A 23,049-nucleotide genomic window follows, 5' to 3' on the forward strand; every position below is an offset into this window, starting at 1 on the left:
GAAGGATAGAGTGCTGTATGAAGACTAGTTAGTACGAGGTGTGTTAGTAGAGGATTTGACAAAATCGTACCAACCTGGTGCAACCATAAAGGATGTAACTGAGTCTATTAGAGAGCAAAAGGAAAGGGTGAAAGAAATGATTGTTGTAGCAGGTACGAATGATTTGAAAGGAGATAAAATGGAAATGATAGAAGACCTGAATAAATTGTTTGAGGTAGCAAAAGAAAAGGGTGAGAGAGTTAGAAATGATTAGTCTTTTGCCACGGTATGACAGTGAAATGTTTAAAAGGAGGGCCATAATTGCGAATGACTTTATGCGTGGGTTATCTGTGACGAGTGGTGCGGAATTTGTGGATGTGTGGAGCGAGTTCGATGGGCGAAAGGATCTATATAAGATGGATGGCTTGCATTTCAATGGTTACGGTGTAAGGAGACTTGAGAAAGTGTTGCTGAATGTAGTGGATGTGCAAATTCAGGGAAACTAGATTTATTAAGGGGGGGGGTAGATATACAGTCCTTAGGGAGGCAGTTGAATGTATGAATGAATATAATATGCCCGAGCAAAATAAGGACAACAAATCAGAGTGGTATAGTTAATATAAGGCATCAAGGTAGGGTTGGGGCTAATGGGGGTATTAAATTTATGTACACTAATGCTAGGAGTATTAGGAACAAGAGGGAAGAGTTTTTCGCCATGGTTGGCACTTCCAGACCACAGGTTATTGGTATTAGTGAATCATGGCTGACTGTAGATGATATAGCTAGTGGGATTGAATGTGATGGGTATAGTGTGTTCAGGAATGACAGGGAGAATAAAATGGGGGAAGGAGTATTGTTGATGATTGCTGATGAGCTACAGCCAAGGAGAATAAAAGTTGAATTGCAGAATAGAGAAAAGAGCACATTTGAGGCCATTTGGTGTGAGATTGTGGCTAGCAGAACTAAATATACAATTGGGTGCTGCTATAGACCAGGTGATGGAAAAGATGGTGGCGACAGTATGCACAAGCAAATAGAAGAAATGAGTGGAAGGAAGGTAATTATTATGGGAGATTTCAACTATGGTCGCATTGATTGGAGTGAAGAGAGGACACACGGGAGGAAGGAATTGGATTGTATGCGGTTATTAAGGGATAACTATCTACGACAGCATGTAATGGAAAATACTAGGGGTCAGAGAGTGCTTGACCTAGTAATTACATCTGAGGATTTGGCTGTAACAAATATGACCACATTGCCACCAATTGGTGAGAGTGTTCATAGGGAGGTGGCTAAAGGTGTGGAATTTTCAATTAAGACAGGGTACATGTGGAATTATCAGGCTGGAAAGTATGACAAGCTTAGGAGCTTGATTGGTTGTGCCATGGCATGTACAATTGCAAGGACTAGAAGTTGATAGTACATGGGAGGCAGTTAAGAAGTGTTTGCATGAAGCAATGGCTGACTGTATACCTAGAGTCCGAATAATAAATCAAGTAGGGATTAAATGGATGAATAACACCATTAAGCTTGAGCTGCAAAAAAAGAAACAACTATGGAGGGAATTTAAGGAGAAAGGCAGGCACATGAATGGTATAAAGCGCAGGCCAGAAGGGTAACGAGTGTGGTAAGAAAAACAAAAAAGGATTATGAAAGAACATTGGCCATGCAGGCTAAAGACAATCCTAAACAGTTTTTTAGATATGTAGCAAGTAAAAGGAAAAACGTACATAGCAGAATGATTTTAAAGAATGCCGATGGTAGGGAGGTAACTAAATCAGTTGATACAGTTGAGTTACTGAGTGAGCACTTTGCAAGAATATATCATTCAGGTGATGACATTGCAGAATAAACCAGTAGATTATACGGGAATTGTGGTGAATGAAGTGGAGGTGAGTAGTCTATTGCATAATCTCAATGTCAATACATCTGTGGGATTGGATTGTATATCAGCTCATGTCGTACGAGAAGCAGCTAAAGAACTGTCAGTACCCTTGACCATTTTGTTTAATTTGAGTCTCGGATCTGGGTTAGTCCCGAGGGGATGGAAAGAGGGGAAAATAGTTCCACTGCATAAAGGTGGTTCTAAGACTACTGTTGTAAATTACCGACCGATTAGCATATCAGGAATCATTGTCAAGGTCTTAGAGAAATTAGTCAAGAAAAGAATACAGGATTGGATAGATGAAAATGAGATATTGTGTGGGGGACAACATGGTTTTGTGAAGGGTAGATCATGCCTCAGTAACTTGCTCTCGTTTTATAACGCAGTGACAGCTGAACTGGATAGGGGTAATTGGTTTACAGTGATACTACTGGACCTTGCCAAGGCCTTTGACAGGATACCACATGGAACCCTAATCAGTAAACTGGAGCAGATGGGCATAGATATAGGGTTGTTGAGATGGATAGGAGGGTGGTTGAAGGGGAGATACCAGAGAGTGGTTTATTCAGGAGTAGAGTCTAAAAGACGGCTTGTAACTAGTGGTGTGCCGCAGGGCTCTGTTCTTGGACCACTGCTTTTCAATTTGTTCATCAATGATATAGGAAACGATTTGAGAGGAAGTGTTCACTTGTTTGCTGATGATGCAAAGTTCGGTAGAGCAATTGTGAGTGCACAGGATGTCAAAATTTTACAGGATGATTTGGATAGTTTGGAGGACTGGGCAAGGAAAAATGGATGTCAATTTAATGTGGCAAAGTGTAAGGTTATGCACTTTGGGGTGAAAAGAATAGCAGCAGTATATCGCATTGGTGGAACCGTACTCCAGGAGATTGATGAGGCCAGGGATTTGGGAGTGTTGGTGGATAGGGAATTGAAGTTTAGGGGGCACATTGCAAAAGTGACTAAATCAGCTCATAAAATCACTTGGCTTCTGAAAAATACTTTAACATGCAGAGACAAACAAGTTGTTGTTCCTCTGTATCGAGCCTTGATAAGACCCCATCTGGACTACTATGCCCAGTTATGGGCACCAGGGTTTCTTCATGATGGGGAAGAAGTGGAGAGGATCCAGAGACGAGTGACCAATATGACAGCAGGTCTGTGGAATGAACCTTATGAGAATAGGTTGAAGATTTGTGGGTTGCAGAGATTGGACGATAGGCGAAGGAGGGGTGATATGATTGAGACGTTCAAATTACTTAAGGGTTTCTATAAGATTGATCCAGAAGATATTTTTGATAATATGACTGGTGGTGGGAGGACTAGGGGCCATGCATGGAAGCTGGGCAAGGGCGTGGTTGACAAGGGTGTTAGAGCTAGGTTTTTTACTTGGAGAGTGGTGAATGAGTGGAATAAGCTTCCAGAGTCTGTTGTGGGTGCTACGACCATGAATGAGTTCAAGGCAAGGTACGATAGATACTGTGTCAATGTCGAATAGTTGTTCTTGACATGATGTTAGGGCTTCCCTCGATGAGTCTGTCGACTCATTGGAGTTGCCCGGAACAACAACAACAACAATAATAATAATATATATATATATATATATATATATATATATATAAAGCCCAGGCCAGAAAAATAATGAGTATTGTGAGGAATGCTAAATCAAGGTATGAAAAGAAATTGGCTATGCAAGCTAAAGGCAATCCAAAAGAATTTTATCATTATGCTGCAAGCAAAAGAAAGACTGAATGTGGAAGAATGCTTATTGGATGCAGATGGTACTTGAGTGTCAGAAGATAACGAGATTGCTTAGTTAATGAGTGCTCACTTTGCTAAGATATATCAACCAGGTGTATGTAACATGGTGCACAGTAATACTGCTACATTGGATGCAGAACTAGAGGTGCATGAAATTAAGTTGAAGAGTTGTTGCATAACCTGAATAAGAATTTGTCAATAGGGACAGATGGAATAGCAGCAGGTGTTCTAAAGGAATGTTCAGCAGAATTGGCTAGGCCTTTAACATGTTTGTATAACTTGAATCTCAGCTAAGGAATGATACTAGAGGAATGGAAGGAATATATAATAGTTCCATTGTACAAGGGTGGTGCAAAAACTGATGTGTCTAACTACTAACCTATTAGTATCTGTGGTGTAGTAGTGAAGATTTCAGAGAAGTTGATAAGAACTCACATACAGAAATGAGTAGACAAGCTATACTCTGCAAGGAGCAGCATTTTTTACTAAAGGAAGGTCATGTTTTAGCAATTTGCTCATATTTTATAACAATGTTACGACCAAGTTGGATAAAATCAAACCGATCCTTCACTTGGATCGGTGAATGGTTGACAGGCAGATATCACAAAGTTATTATACGGTGGGTGCGAATCTGCTAAATTTAAGATGGCCAGTGGCGTACCTCAGTTCAGTCCTTAGGCCAGTGTTGTTCAATCTATACATTAATGATATCAGGAAGGATCTAACAGGAGATATGCAATTGTTTGCTGATGATGCAAAGATAGGCAGGACAATCAGGAATGCTGCTGATTTCCAGCACTTACAAAATGATTTGAATAGGCTGGAAATTCGGGCAAACGAAAATGACTGTCAGTTTAAAGTTAGTAAGTGTAAAGTTATGCACTTTGGTGTGATGAGATTTCCAGCTGCATATTATATTAGCGGGGTTATGCTACAAGAAACTGATTAGGCTAGGGATCTTAGCATAATGGTGGATAGGAATTTGAAGTTCAAAGGTCACATACCAAAAGTTGCAATACAACTCAGATGATAATTGCAATGTTGAAGTGAACCTTGACATATAAGAATAAGGAAGTCCTTTTGCCTCTTTATAAGGCCTTGATAAACCCACATCTCGATTACTGTGTGCAGATTTGATCTCCTGGTTCCAAGGGGATAAAGAAGCTGTGGAAAGAGTGTAAAGAAGAGTTACAACAATTATATCTGGATTATGAAATTTAGATTATGAAGACAGATTGTGAGCATGTGGACTACAGACTGGTTAACAGGAGAAAGAGGGATGATATGATAGAGGTCTATAAACTTTCGAATGGGTGTTATAGGATATCAACTGATGAAATTTTTCGTTATATGGAAGGTGGGGAAAGAACACAGGGCATCCATGGAAGTTAAATTTGTTCACAGTCAAGAAAGGGATAAGAGCTTGGTTTTTCTCTCACAGAGCAGTGAGTGAGCGGATCTAGTGTGAATGAATTCAATGGACGGTATGACAGCTGATATGGGTGATTTATAGCCTCCCTCGATGAGTCCTTGACTCCTTGGAGGTCTTAGATAATAATAATATACACTACCCTAATCATGATATAACAGAAGCATACATGGGTTGTTAATTTAGTGATAGTTAATTTAATTTACTGATGGGCAAGAAGGAGCTCTTGGAGGAGTTAGTGGATCATCCTCATGGACTGAGGTGAATGAAAGTCTTTTAGATAGTGAAGGTCCAGAGCAATCTGTGGGAGAAACTTATCTAAAGAGTACTGAACTCTAGGCTTTTCTCTTTTTCTTGTAGATTTCTCTATAACATGCAAATAATTTTCAAGTGCTTTTTGCACTTTTAAGAAACATTCAGAATTTGGATCCAGCTTCTCAATTTATGCCATCTCAGATATAATTTCATGAAATGCAATCATCACTTCCTTAGAAATGAAACAATGTGGCTCTTCTTCTGGTTCATGGGGAGCATCAGAATGACCAGCCTAATACTTTTGCTGCTTCAAACTACATCAAATTTTCTTTACTATGAGATTCAAGTAACTCTTCAACATCATTTGCATTTTGTATCCACTTCAGCTGTGAACAAAATTATTTCTGCTACTTGTTTCATATTTTCTTCCTCTTATTGAAACACTTCAAAGGTATTTATAAGTTGGGGCACACTTTCTTCCAAACTGAGTTTGAATATTTTTCAGAAATCTCTTCCTATGATATCTCTTCTTTGATATATGTTATAAGACTTCCAAAAATCTCTGATTGTCTTACCACTCTCTTTCTCTCTCTCTCTCTCTTCATAACCTCCAAATCCTGGGCAAATGTTTTTCACAAATATGTTCAAATGATGTTCAGTTTCAGGTAAAAATATCTAGTTATTTAGATTAGTAGTAAACTTTCTTGTGTATACACGTTTCTTCTTCTTCCTTTTCCCCTCTTTTATCTTGCAGTGTTGAGGGTTTTTTTCCCTATTCATTTAATCGCAACCATTACACGAGGATAAGGTGGTTAGCCCTATGCCTCCCGGTGTATCCTATGTCTGTAGAAGAATTGAGTTCTCAAGGTCGGTTTGTCTGCTTTCAGGATGAAAAACCCCAGGTTTTTCATCCTGAAATTTCAACTGGGGAGAAAAACCCTGCAGTTCACACCTAAGACAGGCTAATTTGGCTATGTCTGAGAAAGATCCTAAGCTTCTCATGTCAGCAACAGGAATCGAACCCAGGACACTCCTTTCCCAGGCATATGGTTGTGAAGCGCACAGCCACTCAGCTACTCAGCTAACTGCACAGACTTTATGTATACATGTTCATATGTCAATACTTAATATGTTGGGAATATTATGAATCTACAGAAAATCCACAGCATCATTAAGTCTGAAAAACAAACTAGTGGGCTGGGTGACTATGAAAATAGGCAGGAACAATGAAAACTTCAACTGCATTCTGAATGGAGAACCTATAGAACAAGTAAAACATTTCAGCTATTTAAGCATAATGAAGATGGCAAATTAAATATAGAAATAGACAACAATTAGCAAAGCAGGTCTAGTGTGGTAAGGAGTCATCTGAATAAATTTATATGGAATAATACAAAAATTAGTCAAAGCACTAAACCAGCTGTATGGATCATACTCAAACCAATTTTAACTTATGGGTCTAAAAACTAGGTGCAAAATAAAACACTTGATGGAAGACTACACTACAGATACAAGAGCTCTGAGAATAATCAGGAAGGGATGGAGGAAACGGATGGCATCAATGACAGAATCATATTAAAAACAAGGATATTTGGAAGGAATGCTAACATGACATTGTCAGCATTCAGGAATGTGTGAGCAGAGCTGATCTCAGGTGTTATAGTCATTTAAACAGAGATAAGAAAGGAAAGACTGGCAAAAGAAACAAGTATTTTTTTTTGTCAGGATATCAAGGGAAAAAACCTAGAGGAAGACTATGATCTGAGAGGACTGATATAGTAAGAAGTGTTTTAGAACACTGAAGTATAAGAGTTCTGACAGATAACTGATTAATTTGGAGGAGAACTGTCAAAAGAAAGCTAGTAATGATGTAATTAATCTTTCAATCATATTATTTGGCATACCCGAAGGTACATATTAAGAATTTGATGACTGTCTCACACATGTCACTAATGTGCTTATCAGGCTCTACAACTTCTTGATATGGGCCATATAAAAAAAAAATGAAAGGGTGAAATTACAAAGGCATAAACAAAATATATTACTTGCTTTTAAATTTACAAGTAAAGAAACAAAAACTACCTGCTTTTAAAGTAACATGCCTATGAAAATCACTGGACAGCTGGGAGATGAATTTCAGTTAGCTTTTTTTGATGGCAGATGAATTTCATCACCCAATGTATGAACAGGAGTCATCTGAATAAATAAAGCTCTGCTTCAGGAAGCATGAAAAAAAGTTCCACTCAAAACGTTTGTGGTATTATTGGTCAGTTTTTACACGACTTCCATTCATAAAAGCATTTTATATCAGAAAATTCAGTTAAAAGAATTTAATAATGATGGTAACTTCCGATTCTAAGCAAATCCATGGACCCACTTTCATATTTTATGTAATCTGTCTAAGAGGATGTAAGAATGACAGTAACTGAAAATTCTTAAAACTTTACATCATAATAAGACATTTTCCCAGAATGAAATTGGGATATCGGATTACACAATCCGATATCCCAATTTGATATATATTATATTCAGAACTATTACATCAAAGTCATACTATATTTAAACTATTAAGTATAATAGTTTCGATTTAGTACCATACCTCATTCCTAGAACTCTTGTGTAGAAGTCAAGAGAAATTTTAGGATTCTTAATTCTAAACATCGTCTGTTGAAATATATAGTCCTTCAAAAACAAATAAAGAATAAATATTACATTTTGAACTTATAAAAATTAATGGGAACTAAATAAAAACACAGGATCATTACTCACTAACCTTTGTCAAAGGATCAGGTTTTGAACATGACTGCTCTATTTCTGAGTCACTCAAAATGGAACTCATTTTTCTAATCTGAATATAAATATAAATGATGATTATAAACAAATAAATATGCAAGTAAAAATCATTTTAAATAAAACAATAACAAATGAAAGCAGAAGACATATGATGATTAAAGTGCTTTATACATTTGAATATATTTTAACCTACAAAATGCAAAGGCAGCACAATGTAAATCCAACAGACACTTTAATTAGCAGTAAAAACTTTGTCAAGAATATTGTTTTTAATTATAATGCACCTCCTAGAAGATCTCAAAAATGTTATTATTGTTATTATTATTACAAGGTATTACCTGGTTATCTTTATGGAAGCAAGACTCATCACAGGAGATCCATACCAACCTCTCTACGCACAATACCTATCATTCCTCTCCTTAAACTCATTTACTGTCATATCGGAGTACTCAATTAATTCTGGTAATCACTCATTCACGACTTTCTCAGGAAAAAATTTGGTCCACACACACACACACACACACCCTACCCTTACTGACACCACATGCTTACACAAATTCTAGGGGTGAATCCAAATCTTCTTTTTCTCTATTTGCTATGTATTGAAAAATTTCATGTCAAGCATATAAAACTCCTTGAATAACTTAAGTTTCTTTAATGTCCCTTCTGTTCTGCCTACCAACTAAACTTTGTAATCCACACAAGAAAATAAATTTAAGGTTGAATTAGTACAAGAAGACAGTATAAGAATACTTTACCAAAATAGATTAAAAAAACAATTTTAAACTAATGTTATCAGTAATGAAGATATAAATTCTCATTGGAAAAAATTCAAAATGAACATTAAACAAGCACCATATGAAGCACTGGGACCAAAACAAGCTAGAAAATACCAAACAAGATGGACTCTTTGATATACTGAAGAAATAAAAGCACTATCAAAGACAAACAAATAAAAAACTGCACTTAAACATTTACTAGACATAGCTAAATATGAAGAATATAAAACAATAAAAAATGAAATAAATAACAAAATAAGACTTGTATAACAAAAATATTTGGAGGGTTATTCAAAACAACTGGAATATGACTTTACAGGGCACAGAAGAACCAAAATTATAGAAAAGAAATTTGTAAATACATAAAGATACCAATCATAGAAAGAGAACAATGGTGAAACTATTTTACCAAATTATATGATGGCGGAGAAATAAAAATATCTGAAATACCACATCCAGAAAACAGATGAAATTGAAATAAATAACAATTCAATAGAATAAGTCATCTCAAAATTGAGAAATCATCTGGAAATGATGGAATTAATAATCAAATGCAACTTGGAATTTAATGGAATGAAATTTAATTCAACATATATTTGAGAAATCACAGATTCCAAATGAATGGAGAATGAATATTACAATATCAATTTAAAAAGGGAACAAAATCTGAACCCCAAAACTACTGAGACATAAACTTATGTACCACTCTAAAAACATGTACAAAAATTATCAAACAAGAATTAGAATGAAGACTAAATTATGATGATGAACAATAAGGTTTCTGCAAAGGAAGGTTATGTACTATATTTGTTATAAAATAAATAATAGAAAAAGCAGTAGAATATAACAAACCAATATTTATGTGTTTCGTTGAAGTTTTTTTATGGAATCAGATTAAAGGATGTCCTGGAAGTAATAGCATTTGTATATATTCTTGACTACAAACAGTTAAGGATATACATACACAAAAAATGAATGTTTAATAAGATATCGCAATAAGATATACAAAAATACACAAAAATATTCCTATAAGAGGAATCAGACAAGGTAATTCTAAGTCCATGTTTAATTAACATAAGCATGGATAAAATAATAATGGAATTTATGACAGAAATTAAATAGAATAAAATTTAAATTTGGTTGGATATGAAGATTATTTGCATAAAATGAAGATGGTCTTCAAAAGTAATTATTCAAACTTCAGCAATTATGAGCAGCAGTTGGCTAATGAAGCCAAAAAAAAAAAAAAAAATCCTAGGGGATTCTTTTGATATATAACCAGCAAAAAGAAGAACAATTATAGTAGGATGGCAATGATTGGAGAAAGTGGCATAAGGACAACTGCTGCAGAGTTGAGATATTTAGCAAGCAGTTCATAAAGGTCTTTTATCCGTGTGAATGTGACAACATGGAGAGTTTGAGAGCAGTGAATGGGGGGGGGGAGAGGAGAGACTGACTGTGATGAAGAGGTTTATGGGGAGTTAAGGAAACTTGATGTTAATAAGGCTATGGGACTTGATATGTTGCCTCATATTTTGAAGGAATGTGTCAAGGATCTGACATCTGCCTTGACATATTTGTTTAATGAGTCTTATATTGGGTCAATTCTAAAGATTGTACTGCTTCATAAAGAAGGTGACTGAATTCAAGCATCAAACTCAGGGGGTCTTTTAAGGGCCATTGCTGTGTAACCTGTATGTTAATGATATTGGGGAAGACTTGAATGGGGAATATACAACTTTTGCATATGATGCAAAGTTGGGATGAACAATGAGGAGTAGAGCAGATGTTTTGGCCTTAGAAGACTTAGTTGAGTGAATGAGCATGGGAATGGGAATGCCAGTTCAATGTTGCACAATGAAAGGTTTTAAAATTTGGAAAACAAAGATGGGATGTAGAATTTACTCTTGATGGGAATATATTTTTAGAGGTGGAGAAAATAAGAGATCCTGGGGTGACAGTGAATAAGGATCTTTCATATCCTTATCCACTATCATATGTTTAGAGAAATAATGCCAAAATTGTGAGGACAACAGAACGAATTCTGGGAATAATGGAGACACTGACTGTAGAAGTAAGGAGATTCCATTGTATAAGGCTCTGATTAGACCATATAATCAGAGTGCACATTAGTGTACATGTGTGCACAGTAGTGTACAGATTTGGTTTCTTCATCCATTTGTAAACCTGGTTTACAAATGGATGAAGAAATATTGGAGAGGATCCAGAGGCAATTGACTGAAATAATTTCTGATCTCTGGAATGTTAAATATGAAGAAATGTTAAGATGATGCAATTTTCAGAGTCTAGTGGTTAGGAGGAAGAGGGCTATATGATAAAGACATACAAGTTACTAAGGGGTTGTTATAGGATTAATGTTGAAGAAGTTTTTCATAAAATGGTGGGAGATTGAGGTCAAAACAAGAAGCTGTGTAAAAAGGGTATGAGCAGGGAAGTGAGAAACGGGTTTCATTGCCTGAGAGTATGGTGTCTGCAAGAATTTGAATGTGTTTAAGGTGTGGTATCATGAGCTGTGTGTATGACACAAAGGGACCGTCCAGATCAATCTGTGACTCAATGGGGTCTTAGGATAATAATAATATCCAGCAGTTTTAACATGCAAATATCAATGAAGAAATCAATAACAATGGTAACTGCAAAAGAATCAATCAGATATAAATTACAGGGTGATCATAAAGTCGTACAACTGAAAGTTTGAATTTGTACCAATTTTTTTTTTTTTAATGTTGGGTCCATACATGAGAGTGTGGTGATCATTATTATTAATATTATTATTATTATTATTAAACAAGACCTCATGGAGTCAAAGACTCATATAGGAGGTCCTTTATCTCATACACATCTCATCATACCAGGTCTTAAACACATTCAAACTCCTTGCAGACACCACACTCTCAGGCAAGGCATTCCAATCATTCACAACTCTGCACGAAAAAAAAACCTGCTTCTCACTCCCCTACTCACACCCTCTTTATACAGTTTCCAGGGATGACCTCTGGTTCTCCCCTGATCTCCCACTATTCTCTGTAGAACTTCTCCACCATTGATCCTATAACAACCCCTTACCAACTTGTAGGTCTCTATCATATCTCTCATCTTCCTTCTCTCCACTAGACTCTGCAAATTACATCTTTTCAATCTTTAATCATACTCGACATTCCAGAGGTCAGAAACTACCTTAGTCAGTCGCCTTTGGACCCTTTCCAACATCTCTTCATCCTTCTGAAAACCAGGTGACCAAATCTGGGCACAATAGTCCATGTGTGGCCTAATCAAAGCCTTATACAATGGAACAAGAATCTCCCTACTTCTACACGTCAGTGTCCTCCTCATCATTCCCAGAAGTCTTTGTGTTGTCTTCACAATTTTGGCGATGTGTCCCCTAAATTTTAGATCCTTATCCACTATCACTCCCAGATCTCTTATTTCCTCTACTTCCAACAATATATTCTCACCAAGCATAAATTCTGCATCCCATCTTTGTTTTCCAAATTTTAAAACCTTACATTTTGCAACATTGAACTCACATCCCCATTTGCTTGCCCAATCACTCAATTTATTCAAGTTTTCTTGCAAGGCCACAACATCTTCACTACTCTTTATGGTTCGTCCCAACTTTGCATCATCTGCAAACAACTGAATATCTCCATCCAAATCTTCGCCAATATCATTAATATACAAGTTAAATAGTAATAGCCCTAAAACAGATCCCTCAGGCACATCCACTAGTGACTTTCCTTTTCCTGGATATTGCACCCCCATACACAACTTGTTGATACCTACCAGATAGCCAGTCTCCAATCCAATGCAGTAATCTAATATCCAACCCCATCTGCTCTAGTTTGACTGTCAACTTATCATGAGGTACTCTATCAAAAGCTTTTGCGAAATCCAAGTATATTACTGTGTATCCTTCTCCTCTGTCCAAGGAAGCAGTCACTTTATTGTAATAAGTAAGTAGATTAATAAAACACGACCTCCCTTTAGCAAATCCATGCTGTCCATCAAAGATTATACCATTGTTGTCAACCCAACTCTGGATCCTAGTTCTCACAAGCTTCTCCAACAACTTAACCACAACACCTGACACACAGATAGGCCTATAGTTTGATGCTTGAGTTCGATCACCTCGTTTATGAAGTGGCACAATCTTGCCCTCCTTCCACTCTTTAGGGACTTGACCAAGTGCAAGACTCGTATTAAAAAAATATGTCAAGGCAGGTGTCAACTCTCTGGCACATTCCTTCAGAATACGCGGTGATATATTATCAAGTCCCACAGCTTTATTTACATCTAGTTTACTCAACTCCCCAAACACCTCTTGCTCACTTACAGTCAGTCTCTCCTCCCCATCATCAACTGCTCTTAATCTCTCCATGAAGTCACAATCACAAGATTGAAAGATCTTTATGAACTGCTCATTAAGTATCTCCATCACACATTCTGCAATAGCTGTCTTTATACCATTTCCTCCAATCAATGTCATCCTTCCATAATCATTCTTTCTTTTGCTGGTTACATATCGAAGGAACTCCCTAGGATACTTTTTGGCTTCATTAGCTAACTGCTGTTCATACCTCTCTTTAGCTACTCTCACCAACCAAGTCACCCTCCTTGCCCGGTCTTTGTAGACCTCATGAAATTGGTTACTTCCACTTCTCTTATGCTGCCTCCACAGTGCCCTTTTTCTCTGTATTGCATGCTTAATCTCTTTATTCATCCATCTCACACCTACCTTATTTAACCTTCTCACCCGTGGTATACATTTAGACATTGCATCCACTAAATATTTTTTGAAAACACCGCAAGCTGCATTGATCTCTTTTCCAGCTAACTCCTCATTCCATGCTACACCTTCAAGCTGTCTCCTGAGCTCTTCATAATCACCCCCCTTGTAGTTCCACTTATACCCTTTTTTCACAGGGGTCCATGCACTGCTGGCAACCACCCAAGTAATCACCTCATGGTCACTTTCACCAATTGGTGGATGATTTGATACCTCATTGATAATTACATCCTCCGATGAGATGACCAAATCCAAGACCCTTAATCCTCTTGTGCCCTCTGTTACATACTGTCTGAGGTAGTTATCCCTCAAAAACTCAAGAAACTCATTTTGTTTACTTCCACTTGCTATCTCTTCATTCCAGTCTATATTGCCATAATTAAAATCACCCATAATGATCACCCTTTCCTTATATGCTTGGCTTATTTGACTATACATTTCACTATCACCACCATCCACATTAGCAGGTCTGTAACAACATCCCACCAAGTATTTGATTCTATTCACCTCTATCTCACACCATACTGCCTCAAAACCACTGGCCCCATTTCCCTCTTGCATCTCTACCTTGTATGGACATAACTCTTTCTCTATCATCAATAGCACTCCCCCTCCCTTTTTACCCCTTCTATCCTCAAGAAACACATCATACCTTTCCATCTCCATTCCTGTCAGGATGTCATCCTCATCTAACCATGTCTCACTTATTCCGACAATCTCTGGGTGCACAGACGCAATTAGTGCAACCATTTCATCCGCCTTGTTTCTTATACTTCTAGCATTGGTATACAAACACAACACCTCATTTCTGGATCTACAGCTAGTTCCACTGATACCACTCACTCGATGTGATCTCTCCATGCTGGACTGGGGCCATTTCCCTTTCTGCGTCTTCATTTTAGAACCCTTTGCAATTCCATCTGTTTCCTCTTGATTCCTGGTCATCCCATTTCTTTCCTGCCTACACATGCTCTCACCTCCTCTTGGAGCATCCACCTTTCTCACGCTGTGTATCCTGTCCACCCTGAGCCTCCCCGTTTCCCTGCTCCTCTTGCACACCCATTCTCTCATTTTCTATACTCATACCACTCACTTCCCCATTCATTTCCACTCCTTCAATCTCTCCTGCTCTTCCACATCACTCCCCTCTCAATCTGATTCATTCTCTCTATTCACTTCTCCACTTTCCAGCAGCAGTCTCTCCAAGCGACTCACACCATAACCACTCAAATGCAGTCCATCGCTCCCATACAGCTCACTTCGTCCCTCAAACTCATTCCACACATTAACAAACTGTACTCCCATCTCCTCACACATTTCAGCCAGAATATCATTCATAATCCTTGCTCTCCGCCTCATTTCACCACAATCATACCTAATCAACACACTGACCACCCCCTTCCTGTCACACTATTCTCCTTTATCTTTCCAAGCAGTCTCCTGACATTCATTTTGACATGCTCTTTGTTCTCTCTCAAATCATTTGTACCAATTAATACAATTAACTCTTTTGCTCGTTCCTGCCTCATATTCAATGCCTCAATCACTCTACTCATTTTACTGCCTGGAAAACATACCTTGTGCATTTTATCCTCTAGCACACCTTTAATAATGGAGTCACCATACAACGTCACTCGCTCATCTTTCGTTAACTCTTTCATGTCATCATGATTTATTTTAATAGTTTTGACCTGAATTCTCTTAATTTCATTCCGCATCCATTTCATTTCTTGCTTCATCCAATCCAATTCACTTTCCGAACCTTGCGACACATTCACTCTATCATTAAATCTTTCTAACTTTCTAACTCTCGACCCCCTCTTCTCACTTTCCCTCTCATTCATCCTTCTTTGTTTCCGTACTTTCGGTCCAACATATGTCCAACTTTCACTATCATTCTTCTCACTTTCACTCTCACATATCTTTCTTTGTTTCCGTACTTTCGGACTAACATGCATCCAACTTTCGCTATCATTCTTCTCACTTTTACTGTCATTCATCTTTCTTTGGTTCAGTACTTTCGTTCCAACGTGCGTCCAACTTTCGCCATCAGTCATTCTTTTTTCGCTATCATTCATTCTTTCGCTTTTTTTTTACTTGCGATTTCTGCATCATGCCATTTCTACTTTCATTCGTTCTCTCAATTTCGTTTCTTTCCGCCTCACTTTCGTCCCTTTTAACATCCGTTACGGTTGTCAAATTGCTCTTTTTCTTTATTCCTGATTTTTTAACATTTTTTCGCCTGTCTTTCTCACCATCCTTCTCTTCCAAACGTGCGCTCACGACACAATCGGTACTAGCACTTTCTGTCATCAACTTCATATTCGCATTCATCAATTCCTCGTTCAGGTCACATTTCGCACACACCCTTCTTCCATCCGCACTAAACATCCACAAATCATTTATGTAATCGAAGGAATACATATAACAGACCTCACACTTAACAAACCGACTGAAATCCAAATTAAAATCATGGAATGACAATGCCGCCGCCATTTTTTTTTTTTTCTCTGCAGGTTACTAGGTCTAATATTAACGTTTTTGTATTTAGTTTAAGCAAGAAAAAAACCCCACACTAATAATATCGGTAGCGTACAACGTTTACGGCCGCTCTTAGTTAAACAATTATGCATATACACTTAATTATTCCTAGTAAAACTTATCTGAATCAGGAGCTCTTCAAAACACGTCCGTAGCGCTTGACCCACTAGCGCCATCAACCTATATTATGATAGTATCGTGTATGGGTTGGGAAAGGAGATACTTGTTTACATTTGATTTAAAAGCCTGTATATTGTATTCCTTGGGAAATACATCAGGGGAAAGACTGTTCCACAGTACAGCAGTAGCAAGATGAAGGAGGAGGAAAAGAAACTTGTTCTGTGGATTTCAAGGTGTACTGTGAAAGGATGTTGGGCAGCAGCTGTATGTGTTCTAATGGGCTTAGTACTGAGTGGGGGAATTATTGATGCTATTTCAGATGAACATTTGCCATGTAACTATTTATAGAATACACAAATTGCAGAGACCAAACGTCTACGTGAAAGTGAGGATTGCGAGTTGGTAAGAGATGAGTCATTTATCAACCCAAATGCTCTCTTCTGCATTGAGTCAAGCATTTGAGGAAACTTTTAGGAGCCCCACTCCAAATGTTAGAGCAGTATTCGATAGCTGGGCAGGTTTGTGATTTGTATAAGATTAACAGCTGTTTAAAGATGAAGTAATGTCATGAGTAAAAGAGAAATACTAGTTTTTTAGAAGCTGAGGATGCAATTGTGATGTATTTATGCCAGAAGAAGCCTGATATCAAGGTAATTCCAAGAAGAGAAATCTCATCTTGTCTGGAAATTAGTGTTATCAAAAATAATATTAGGGGAAAATGGTTCTTTTTTTTGTGAGAAATAAAACAGAACTGGGTTTTATTAGAATTAAAGTTGATGAGGTTATCTGAGCCCAAATTGGAGGTCAGAATTGAGGGCAGCGGTGGTTGATGTTCTGTAGGTTGAAGTGAGGTGTGTAGAGTAAGGTTTGTCAAATGAAAAGGAGGGGAGCAATGTACTGTTGCAAAACTATGTATTGGGTTGGAGTGGTCAAGTGAAGTAGGTCATTGATATACAGAAGGAAGAGGGTTGAGAGAACAGAACCTTGTGGAACCCCCCCCCCCCAAGCACATTAGTTGGATGGTGAGATGACCATCTACTATCACACATAGTGTGTGTGTGTCCAGGCAGAAAGCTGGCAATCCAGCTGCAGAAGTCCTGAGACAGTCCAAATGATAGGAGTTTGCTTAGTAAGCCTTTGTGCCAGACCGGGTCAAAAGCTTTAGAGATATCAAGTGCAACCACTTGAGATTTGCCAAATTTCTCCATAGCATTTGTCCAGAGATGGGTGATATATGAGAGTAGATCTCCTGTTGATCGGCAGCGATGCAATCCGTACTCCTGGTCGCTTAATAACTTTGAGATGCCTTTGAGATAGTGTAGGAATTGAGAAATTATGGTTTTCTCCATATGATAAAATCCACCGTCCTACATGATGGAGAAAACCATCGTGTAGGACGGAGGTGAGTGAGATTGGGCGGTAGTTAAATGGCAGTAATTTGTCACCCTTCTTAGGAATGGGTTGAATATAGGCCAATTTCCAGGCTTTGGAAAATATATACCAGTGGAGTAAGAGAGTATGTACAGGCGGCATGGGATAGGAATCAGTTCTGGTGCACAGACCCTCAAGACAATTGGAGGAATGTCATCAAGCCAGGAGACTATTTTGTGTCTAATTTAGATAACAAGTTTCTGATCTCTTTCTGGCAAAAGGATAGGGCATTGTATGTTGGGCAGTTGAAATGACTGGAGGGGGGGGGACAATTGCCACTGTTAGTTGTGCGTGCATTGGAGGCAAAGTGAAGCCAGGAGATTAGCTTTTTCTGTGGGTGATGACGCAATCAATAGAACCATCTGGGTATGACAGGGTGGGAGTAGTGTAGGGCAAAAGTTACGATCAAAGGCATTTTGGTCTCTTTGCTTTGGCAAGAGACCAAAATGCACAGCTGCCATTTGGGCAGGCTGAAAGTTTCCTGCTTTTTGCCCATTCAAATTCTTTTTTTTTGGAAGCATTGATAGTTTTCTTGCATCTGTTTCGGGCTTCAGTATAAGCATTGAAGGTGGATGGAGTTCTTGATTTGAGCCAGTTGTGGCATGCTTGGTTTTTCATTTGTATAGCTTTGGCACATCTTTTGGAGAACCATGGTTTAGATAGGGGACAGAAATTCAGAGAAGTGTAGGGAATGTATGTTTCCATGCCAGTTAGGATTACTTTGGTGATACGTTCGGTGCATATATTTGGAGTTGAAGACCAAAAATAATAGTTCAACCATGGGAATGAAGCACAGTAGTCTTGGAGGCTGTCCCACTTGGCACTGTAATAATTTCACCAATTGTTTTCAAATCGTTATAATCATCTTATACCACTCGATGTCACCATCATATTATTACAAGCTATTGGAGATGCTAAGTTCACTGTGATGTGTACAGGTTGTTCTCAATGCAGCTTTGTTCATTGTAGAAGTGAAATGTCTTTTTTCCAGTCTCAATGAGTTTTCACTGTGGAAAGTTATTTCACTAATAATTCTTATGCATGTGTTGCTGAGGAATTTTGTAAGAAATATCCAAGTGTAGCAATCCATCCCTCAGAAGTCGATGATAATGAGATTAGCAGCAGTTTTGGGACAATGGATCTGTTGCAGATAGGAATTGCCTAGATTAACCCAGAAGGGATTACAAAAAGAGTAGAAGGCAAGAGAAGAAGAACTAGGGCCATCACCAAAAGTTATATATAAGTGTGGTGAGGAGGGGGCATGAGGAGTAGATTTTATACATGGAGAATTATCAGTGAATAAAACACATTACCAGAATATGTTGTTATTGTAGGGAGTGTTAAGGATTTTAAGATTCAGTATGATAAATATGTTGTCAGCTGAATGAGCCTCCTACGATGAGTCTGTTAACTTCATGGAGAGTGTAATAATAATACGATCAGATCCAGCAGTCTTGAACCTCATGTCCATTCCATTACATGCTGACTCAGGTAATTATCTCTCAGCAGCTGCATAAATTCCACTTCCTTCCTTGCCTGTGACATTCCACCTCCCAATTTATGTCCCCATAGTGGAAATCCTCCCCCATAATAATTACTTGACCTGCACTCATCATCCTAATTTGCCAATGCATGTCATCTACATTCTCTCTTATAGCCTTTGGATAAATTATAGCAGCAATGAATTACATATTTCATCTTGTTGGCACCTCTATCTCACACCAGATAGCCTCAAACTGTCCTCTGAATCTTTGCCCTTTTTGGCTTAAATTCCTCTCTTATCATTAGTAAAACCACTCCCCAACCCATTCTGTTCCTTCTATCCTCTCTGAAGATATCATATCCTTTGCATTCTCTTCCTATAACCATATCATCCTCAGTGAACCAAGATAACTTTTGGCCAAGTTGAGCTAACCATACCAAAAACTCCTAATCTTTATTCTGAACACTTCTGGCATCAGTGTACATGCAATATCCCCCTTCATCACAAAACCTCCCATACACCCTGTGTTGCTTAGTCCACTAAGGTTAAGAACTTGGGGTGCTACATTTAGTGTCATGTGATCACTCTCCCATTTGTTAACCTCTAGGTCATCTGGACCTGTGCTCACCTGTATCAGCCCCAACACACAAACAAAAAACATTCTATACTCTTTTTCAGGTTATCTTGGAAGTAAAGAAATATACTACTGGCCTTACCGCTTCTGAAGGTAGCAGGATATTAGTTTGCTGTTACTACGGCAACAGTGAAGTGCATTGAGTTTGTACCTAAGCACATGCATAGAAAATCCCCTAAAAGCTGTCACTACCCAAATCACACCATTCTATGTATAACATTACATTATGATTGCTAATATGAAATTGCATGGCCAAGATGACTCTATACGACTGTGTGCTTTTGGATTTTCTGGAATTAACTGATACGCTGTAACAAAGCAGATGTCATATAGTTTATTATAAACTGGCTTAAGATAAGCAGTGCCTGTTTACGTTAAAAAGTGAACTTCATACTGTTATTCCTTCATTAATTTAATGAGGAAGCTCCTCACCACCACTCAGGCTGTGGGTAGTATCATCAGATTGTGCATCTTCACTAAATAAAGGATTCAGAGCTGTCATTTACCGTGTAACACACATTTTTCACCACCTCGTCTATCATTCCATCAAGGAACCAGAATTTTTCTTCTTTTTTCAATAACATGGGTTATGCAACTTTTCCATGTGTAATTTTTTGAAATCCTTTCATGACCAGTCTTTCAACACCTGAAATTTTTAAAGTTGTATTTTTAACTGCAACATGCCTCTTAATTTGTGCGCAGATGAGTTCTATGGAGTTCAGTTCACAATGGTATGGTGGAAGACAAATAACTGTGTGTCCTTTCTGTTTGCCAATACTGTCAATGTGATATTGTTGAAACTGACGCTTGACATTTGACACTAAGTTCAATAGTTCTGTTTTCATCGTATCAGAAATAAAACCGATTCCTTTTTCCTTCAGCCATTTCTGAATGTACTTTTTGCGTGTAGCCTGAGATGACATATTTTTCAGATTGTGCATCAGATTGTGGACAGAATGGTAAAGCGCATTGTCCATTACAACAGCACTGTTAGGCTCAATGTTTGGCAAAAACATGTTCGTGAACTAATGTTCATAGTGCTTTCCATCCATTTCCTTATGATAATCGGCTAGTGATTTCTGTGCTCGTAAAATTTAAAGGGTCCCTGGTACAAATTCGTCTTCGCTGCCAGTGTGCGTTATGATTATATGAGACCCCTTTCCACTCGGTGCTTTCAGGCCTGTCATTAAGCCCAATAAAAATGCTTGACGAGCATTTTTTACTGTCGTGTCCTGGAGAACTTTAGTGTAGGTGTGATCGACATTCACCCAGGTTTCATCTGTATAATAAATTTTTCGTCACTCGTGATTATATTTCCTGATGGAACGCAAATACTGGTGATGCTATAAAATCATATCTTCCCTTTCAAGTAATGCCAATGATTGCTTTCTTGTGGTGTAAACAAAACCAAGGTCCTTTAACAACTGGTACGTTGTTGTTAATGAAATGTGAGGGAGATCTTCATCATTGTTTACAGCAGTCATTGCTTTATATATTGTAGGAATTATGTTCTTTCGGAAGAAATCGTGCACTTTCTGATGAATTTCTGACAGTGTAAACTCGTCATATTTCACTGAGCATGTGCATAGTCCTATGGCGCTAGGCCTCTTCTTTCCCAGCATATGCAGTTGTCCCGTCATGGTCAGTTCCTTCTTCATGTGGTATACTGCCATCTTGCTTACACCTGTAAGTTCTGCTGTTTGCTTCACAATATTGCAACCGTTTCATCAGGATTTCTCGTCCATAAATCAGCTAAACATTTAGTATGATGTGCTTTTCAGAGCTTCTCAGAGGTTTGCCTTTAGGATACCTTACTAATTTAGGACTACCGCGAGTGAGAATACAAGAGCCAACACCACCAGTCATCTCTGCCATGTTTAGGGTAAAGTTGGCGGCTGTCAGAAACCACGTGATAGATGATTGCATTTTCTAAAAATAAGTTCCCTGTAACAATTTAATGGTATGAAACATATAGTTCTAGCATTGGCAAGTAAGGATGCAGTAAAATAATTATATACAAAGTACCACACAATGTGATAACGTAAAAAATTTAAGGAACTATTTTATGCAGTGTAAGCCTATGGTAAGAAATGCTGGAAATGTAGTTTATTCCGCTACTTCCAAAATAACCTGAAAAAAGAGTATAATTTCCCTGACTCTGCACTTCCAAACTCTCACTGAACAACATTGTCTGAAGATTCCTGATAGCCCTGAAACAAAACAGGAGTTAAAACACCAAATCTATTCAAATGCAAGCCATCCATCTTATATGGGAAACAATATTTTGTTCCTCAGCTGAGAACAATATTTTTACTTCGTACAGTGCAAAGTCTGTGAGATGTATGCATTGCCAAAAAGCAATTGGAATTTGGTTAGAATGATAGTGGTAGGAAAGTATGTCAAAAATGCTATGAAAATGAAGGTCAAAATTGTGGGTTCAGGTTATGAGATTGAAGCAATGGACGAAACAGAGAATACTCATGAAAATGTCTGTATGGTGTGGTGGCTGATAGGATTGAAACAAGAGTTAAAACTCGCATGACTGAGAGAGAGAGTGAGAGAGAAACTGTTGATCAAAAGAATAAAAGTATGATGGATTTAAAGAATGAAGAGTTGGCTGTAATGAGTTGGTTATAACGTAGTTAATATAGTGTCAGGATAGTGGGAGGTCTAAGGGGCTTTTGCACTTGACAAAAGGAACAAGGGGGAAGAGTTTTTGGCTTTCATGTCTTCTCACATACCACACTTGTCATCTGCTAAATCATTTGTACCAGCCCAAATAAACATCTCTTTCACTTTCACTCTTTGCATCCTAGGATTAGATTATGGATTACATCTTCTGGTGCTATTACTAGATCGAGCACTCTTAACCCACTGGTTCTCTCGATGACATGCTATTTCGTGTAATCCTCCATTAGTAAACTATATAAAGTCCACTTCCATCTTGCCATATCCTCTTTATTCTCTCCAATCTATGTACCCATAGCTGAAGTCTCTCATAATAACTTCTTGGCTGCATGGCATCCATATTTTTCTGTTCTCCTCCTGATCTATAGCAGCAATCAACAATGTATTTTGTCATATTGACTTCTGTCTCACACCAGATAGCCCTGAAATGAACTATCTCTCTGGGATCTAAGGTTCTCCTTAAC

The 23,049-nt window shown here is 37.9% G+C and overlaps 1 protein-coding gene across 1 annotated transcript in view; it reads right to left on the reverse strand.

Annotated features, from left to right (window-relative positions):
• Positions 1-23,049, reverse strand: part of Glo1 (Glyoxalase 1) — an 88,168-nt gene that overhangs the window by 57,953 nt on the left and 7,166 nt on the right. The window contains exons 2-3 of the mRNA XM_090395880.1: positions 8,083-8,157; positions 7,909-7,991 (exon numbers count right to left, since the gene is read on the reverse strand). Of these exons, the coding sequence (XP_090252006.1) occupies positions 7,909-7,991; positions 8,083-8,148 (149 nt within the window). The 5' untranslated portion in view covers positions 8,149-8,157. The remainder of the gene's footprint in view (positions 1-7,908; positions 7,992-8,082; positions 8,158-23,049) is intronic.

Source organism: Typopeltis vanoorti, chromosome 7 (genome assembly GCF_054136105.1).
Source record: "Typopeltis vanoorti isolate ZY-2024b chromosome 7, IOZ_Tvanoo_1.0, whole genome shotgun sequence".
Taxonomy (NCBI): domain Eukaryota; kingdom Metazoa; phylum Arthropoda; class Arachnida; order Uropygi; family Thelyphonidae; genus Typopeltis; species Typopeltis vanoorti.